Source organism: Coregonus lavaretus (assembly GCF_964263955.1).
Source record: "Coregonus lavaretus genome assembly, chromosome: 25".
Classification (NCBI taxonomy): domain Eukaryota; kingdom Metazoa; phylum Chordata; class Actinopteri; order Salmoniformes; family Salmonidae; genus Coregonus; species Coregonus lavaretus.
This window is the reverse complement of record NC_140012.1, coordinates 4,008,732-4,014,731: the sequence shown is the minus strand read 5'-3', so window position 1 is coordinate 4,014,731 and position 6,000 is coordinate 4,008,732. Positions and strand designations below refer to the sequence as shown.

Genomic DNA, 6,000 nt, shown 5'->3' with positions numbered 1-6,000 from the left:
GTCCCCACTTATCCAAATGTTCCTTGTTTTACTATCCTTATGAGGACTTATGGTCCCCACAAGGAGAGTAAAACCAAACGCACACACACACACACACAATATCGTAGATGTTCTATTGGCACTATTACTGCTCTTGGCATTCTCAAGCTTTCCTGCTACCAGTCTGTTTTTTCACACACGACATCTATGACTTCCATTCATTCTATGCATTGGAGTCATACACGTTGTACTAAAGCATCACCTTTTCCTCAGAAGGGGAGGATGAGTGAAGAGGAGCAGATAGAGAGGATGAGGAGACATCAGGAAAGGCTAGCCAGTCGGAGGAAACCGCCAATTCCCGATCTCACGACCCAAACCCAGTGTCAAAGTTCAGATCCGAAAGAAGAGGTTGGTTCTATGAGGATGAGTGTGTAATGGATTTCCATATGTATATTAGTATATGATCCAACATTGTATGAATATATACATACTGTACTGTATATGCACACATATATGTACGTATAGGTAACTGCCAAAATAAAGGAAACACCAACATAAAGGGTCTTAATAGGGCGTTGGGCCTCCACGAGCTGCCAGAACAGCTTCAATGTGCCTTGGAATAGGTTCTACAATTGTTTGGAACTCTATTGGAGGGATGCGACATCATTCTTCCACACGAAATTCCATCAGTTGGTGTTTTGTTGATGGTGGTGGAAAACACTATCTCTCAGGTGCCGCTCCAGAATCTCCCATAAGTGGTCAATTGGGTTGAGATCTGGTGACTGAGACAGACAGACAGACAGACAGACAGACAGACAGACAGCCTGACTGACTGACAGACACACACACACACACACACACACACACTTTAAACACCCTATGCTCCTTTGAGACCTCTCTTTCAAAGTCACTGAGATCTCTTCTTCTAGCCATGGTAGCCAAAATAATGGGCAACTGGGCATTTTTATTCATGACCCTAAGCATGATGGGATGTTAATTGCTTAATTAACTCAGTAACCACACCTGTGTGGAAGCGCTTGCTTTCATTATACTTTGTAGCCCTCATTTACTCAATTGTTTCCTTTATTTTGGCAGTTACTTGCATATGCATACATGCAGGCCTATACATGTGAATGAGTCACTCAGGGAAAATCTCTTTTTTTTTCTTCAGGCCCACTTTGCTGTGAGGGTGACGAGAGTCGTCAAAGCCATCTTACCGTCCTCTCTGATTGCCCAACGCGTTTCTGTGGAGGAACCACTTCTTGAGATGAGCCAGGAGCAGCTGCCAGCCCAACGGTTGGCTAAGGCTCTACAGGAGCTAGATTCAGAGAGGCAGGAGCAAAACTCCAATGGGCTCAATGCAACCAGGGCCCAGAAGAGCCACAATGTCACCACCAAGTCCTCCAGAGACGACTCCTGGACAGAGGCGGAGACTGCTGCGGAGGCCCTGAAGCTCCATCAGAGTTGTGACTGGGCCGTTGTGGGAAATGGTGGTGTGGCCTCTGTTCCCCGGGTAAGAGAGGAGGATGGGGGTCATGACTCTACAAGAAAAGTGTTGGGAGGAGGTCATAAGGAGGAACAGAAGGTAAGATGGTTGATGTGGACTTGTTGTTCAGTATAGTTCATTTAATCTCATCTCTTATTTCAGTTTTAAATCATATTCTAATAAAGGCTTTTCACAAGCTAATTAGCTACTGATCGCCAATCAACTGAAACATGTTAGGTCTTATCACAGTTTTACCTGGGCTTTTACTCTTGTACGGATAAGCATGCCACATATCTCAAAGTCACAATCTGGTAGATGTCCTTCTGTTCAACTGCCATTTCGAGTAATGATATTCATCCATTGATTCCTAAAGAATACAACTTATGAATGCCTCATGAAACACAGACTCAGGATTGTGGCTTTCATGTTACAGGTTGAGGGATGTGCTACTCTCCTAACCTCTGCCCCGGACCCTGATCTTTGCCTCACCCCTGAGCAGAGAGAGGCCAAGCAGAGACGTGTAGAGAGGATCAGGGAGAGAGTCATCCAGAGGTGTGTGTGTGTGTGTGTGTGTGTCTGTGTGTGTTTATCAGTCAGAAAGCTGGGTCATGATGAATCTCTTCTGTGACAGCTCAGTATGTTTCACTATGTAGAGAGACAATTATTAGAAGGGATATAAATTACTCTAACTCCCATGTCCATAGACCTGTCTCTGTGTTGCTATACAGTACCAGTCAGAAGTTTGGACACACCTACTCATTCAAGGGTTTTTATTTTCTTCACCTGGAATGCTTTTCCAACAGTCTTGAAGGAGTTCCCACATATGCTGAGCACTTGTTGGCTGCTTTTCCTTCACTTTTCCTTCATGTCCGACTCATCCCAAACCATCTCAATTGGGTTGAGGTCGGGTGATTGTGGAGGCCAGGTCATCTGATGCAGCACTCCATCACTCTCCTTCTTGGTAAAATAGTCCTTACACAGCCTGGTGGTGTGTTGGGTCATTGTCCTGTTGAAAAACAAATGATAGTCCCACTAAGCCCAAACTAGATGGGATGGCGTGTTGCTGCAGAATTCTGTGGTAGCCATGCTGGTTAAGTGTGCCTAAATAAATCACAGACAGTGTCACCAGCAAAGCACCGCCACACCATAACACCTCCTCCTCCATGCTTTCAGTGGGAACTACACATGCGGAGATCATCCGTTCACCCACACAGCGTCTCACAAAGAAAAGGCAGTTGTAACCAAAAATCTCAAATTTGGACTCCAGACCAAAGGACACATTTCCACCGTTCTAATGTCCATTGCTCGTGTTTCTTGGCCCAAGCAAGTCTCTTCTTCTTATTGGTGTCCTTTAGAAGTGGTTTATTTGCAGCAATTCGACCATGAAGGCCTGATTCACACAGTCCCCTCTGAACAGTTGATGTTGAGATGTGTCTGTAACTTGAACTCTGTGAAGCGTTTATTTGGGCTGCAATTTCTGAGGCTGGTGACTCTAATGAACCTATCCTCTGCAGCAGAGGTAACTCTGGTTCTTCCATTCCTGTGGCGGTCCTCATGAGAGCCAGTTTCATCATAGAGCTTGATGGTTTTTGCGACTGCACTTGAAGAAACTTTCAAAGTTCTTGAAAGTTTCCGTATTAAATGACCTTCATGTCTTAAAGTAATGATGGACTGTAGTTTCTCTTTGCTTATTTGAGCTGTTCTTGCCATAATATGGACTTGGTCTTTTACCAAATAGGGCTATCTTCTGTATACCACCAATACCTTGTCACAACACAACTGATTGGCTCAAATGCATTAAGAAGGAAAGAAATTCCATAAATTAAGTTTTAAAAAGGCACACCTGTTAATTGAAATGCATTCCAGGTGACTACCTCATGAAGCTGGTTGAGAGAATGCCAAGAGTCTGCAAAGCTGTCATCAAGGCAAAGAGTGGCTATTTGAAGAATCTCAAATATATAAAATATATTTTGATTTGTTTAACACTTTTTGGGTTACTACATGATTCCATATGTGTTATTTCATAGTTTTGATGTCTTCACTATTATTCTACAATGTAAAAAATAGTAAAAATAAATAAAAACCCTTGAATGAGTAGGTGTGTCCAAACTTTTGATTGGTAGAGTATGTTCTTGTCATGTGTTTTTCTTATGAGTTTGCATGCATCTACAAATCTAGCTTTAATCTCAGGGCTTTCCTTCCACCTCCTCTTTCTGCTCTGCCTCCCTATGTCTCTCTCTCGCTCTCTCGCTCTCTCTCTCTCTCAGTGCAGTCAGAGAGAGTGCCGTGGCGCCCGGCCGTCCACTGACCAGGGGAGAGAAACAGGAGCTCCACAACACCCCTTCTACACAGACCTATGACAAGGCCAGAAATAGCAGGGAGATGTCAGGTACTCATTTAGCCATAATGCTTAGGTACAAACAATCAATTATTTTTAGAAATGTATGCTGAAAGTTTGTCCTTTCTGCTACATTACTCTCATTAATATACAGTCTACACTGTACTACATTCAGAGAATCACACCAATTCCAGAACTTTCTGTACTTTTCAGTTTCTGGACCTTATGAGGATGTGTGCGGAGGCTGGTGCCGTTGTGACGGAGCTGTTCTTCGTAGGTACAGAACAGTAGAACCTCCCACCCCTGGAGAGACACTACTTTATGCAGATGAGGGAAAGGGACATACGAAAGGCCATGAGGGTCATATTGGGAACAAAACACAACACAATGGTCACAGTGACAGAAAGGGTATCATGAAACATAAAAAAGAAAAGAAACCATCCACTTCCTCCAAACAGATATCCTCGATGACTGTATACCAGACCGATGGAGGCCAGCGATTCAAGAGGAGGTGCGAGGAGGAAGAACAAGAGGAACTCTCAATCGATCATGGTGAAAGCAGTTCTCTGTCCACCAATCAGAGAGCAGAATGGTTCCTCTCAACCAATCAGTGGCGAGAATTCATACCTTTACAAGACCACGGAATAGAGTCATTATGCCATGAGGAAACCTTGAATTTGGACAATGATCCAACATCTCATGATGCAGGAACTGATTCCAATGGCGCCACATTTTCTATCAGTGAAAGTTTAGAGAAAATGTTGGAGAATCATTCCCTCTTCTATAGAATCACAAGTGACATCAATCTATCAGACACGGACATTACAATGACTGATGGACAATCAGTTTCCGATCAGGAAGAAAAGATGGAGGGGGCAACCAGTGAGATTTCAAGAGCAGATGAAGTGACCTATAGTGTGGTAAGACCAACAGACCAACAAATTGAAGGTTGCCACCCTTCAGAATCCTCCACAAGTCATGATACAGCCACAGACAATAGTGGAGACATCACTACAACCAATGAGCAGCAAGACTCAACATCTATGGACCTGAACGCACAACTAACACTATCTGGTAATCAAACATCATGTGCCTCAACCAAACCAGCACATGACCTATGCATCTATGAAGAGATACCGGACAATGACGCCTTGTCCAAAGCAACGGAGGAACCCAGTCAAGAGAGTCAATGGAAAATGAAGAAAAGTCAGGAATCGAGAAAACCTAATCCCGAATCGTCGGGTAATCCTGAATCAGAACAGGCTCCCTCTATGGATACATGTGGAAAGTCGAAAACAGGAGAAGGAAATTGTGGAATAGTTGAGACAGTAGATATGAAGGTAGAACAGGAGGGAACTGCAGTGTTGAAAGTGGGCAATAGCAGTTTAGGTGGAGAGAGGGAAGAGGCGGTCCAAAAAAGAGGTAGCCTATCCAAAACCAATTCTTTAGGCCTATACGAGGGTGAAAGCGCGGATCGAAGTGCCTCGTTTGGAAGAGGGAGAGTAACAGTACTGCGGACAAGTTTATAGAGGGATCACAAAAATGGAGAATGACAAAAAAGATGTAGTACAATAGAGACTGGAGTAGTGAGGAGGATGGGGGGGTAAAGTATCGAAAGTTATTTTTTATGTCATATCCTGGAAAAATCGATGAACATAAAATAAATCTATGATCAGGATATGCTACCAACAGAAAATAACATACATGGAATTCACCATAAAATCTGTATATACGTATATATTGTGATCGTATGTAGTATGAATACAATTTAAGGCAATAAACTAATCTACATGTCAAAAGTCCAAGGTTACACAGTCATTCCACCCAGTTTACATATCTAACACTGAGCAAATACACGCGTATCACAGTTGGATGGGGGTTCATTGTTCACCAATCACTTATTGTTATTCTCACTGTATAACATGAATGGTGCTTGTGTTTTGTATCTCAAATGTCTTAATTAATAAACATGTCTGGCATTACCATATTTTGCATTGAGACTATTATTATAAAATTAGGAATATATATGACATGTGGGAGTAATGCATGTATATTTGCTCCCGTTTCATCAATAGCACTTTCTTTCCCTCAACACTGGTCCTCTAGATTCCTACTCCCTCTGGTTAACTCTTCTCTGATCAGGCCTAACGCAGAATTGCAACGGGTTTTTTAAAACGCCTTTGTCACTTTAAATCCT

The 6,000-nt window shown here is 42.9% G+C and overlaps 1 protein-coding gene across 1 annotated transcript; it reads left to right on the top strand.

The window, feature by feature from the left end:
• Positions 1 to 258: 258 nt before the first annotated feature.
• On the top strand, positions 259 to 5,789 carry LOC311101091 (uncharacterized protein). Its single transcript, XM_084142147.1, has 5 exons — positions 259 to 387; positions 1,151 to 1,564; positions 1,899 to 2,017; positions 3,733 to 3,854; positions 4,017 to 5,789. Exons 1-5 carry the CDS (start codon positions 262 to 264, stop codon positions 5,330 to 5,332), a joined length of 2,097 nt encoding a protein of 698 aa, XP_083998273.1. The 5' UTR covers positions 259 to 261; the 3' UTR covers positions 5,333 to 5,789.
• Positions 5,790 to 6,000: the final 211 nt, after the last annotated feature.

Coding starts and splice junctions, on each gene's coding strand:
- LOC311101091 (XM_084142147.1), top strand. CDS start 262: ATGAGTGAAGAGGAGCAGATAGAGAGGATGAGGAGACATCAGGAAAGG. Junction 388..1,150: donor GTTCAGATCCGAAAGAAGAG/GTTGGTTCTATG, acceptor TTTTTTCTTCAG/GCCCACTTTGCTGTGAGGGT. Junction 1,565..1,898: donor GTCATAAGGAGGAACAGAAG/GTAAGATGGTTG, acceptor TTCATGTTACAG/GTTGAGGGATGTGCTACTCT.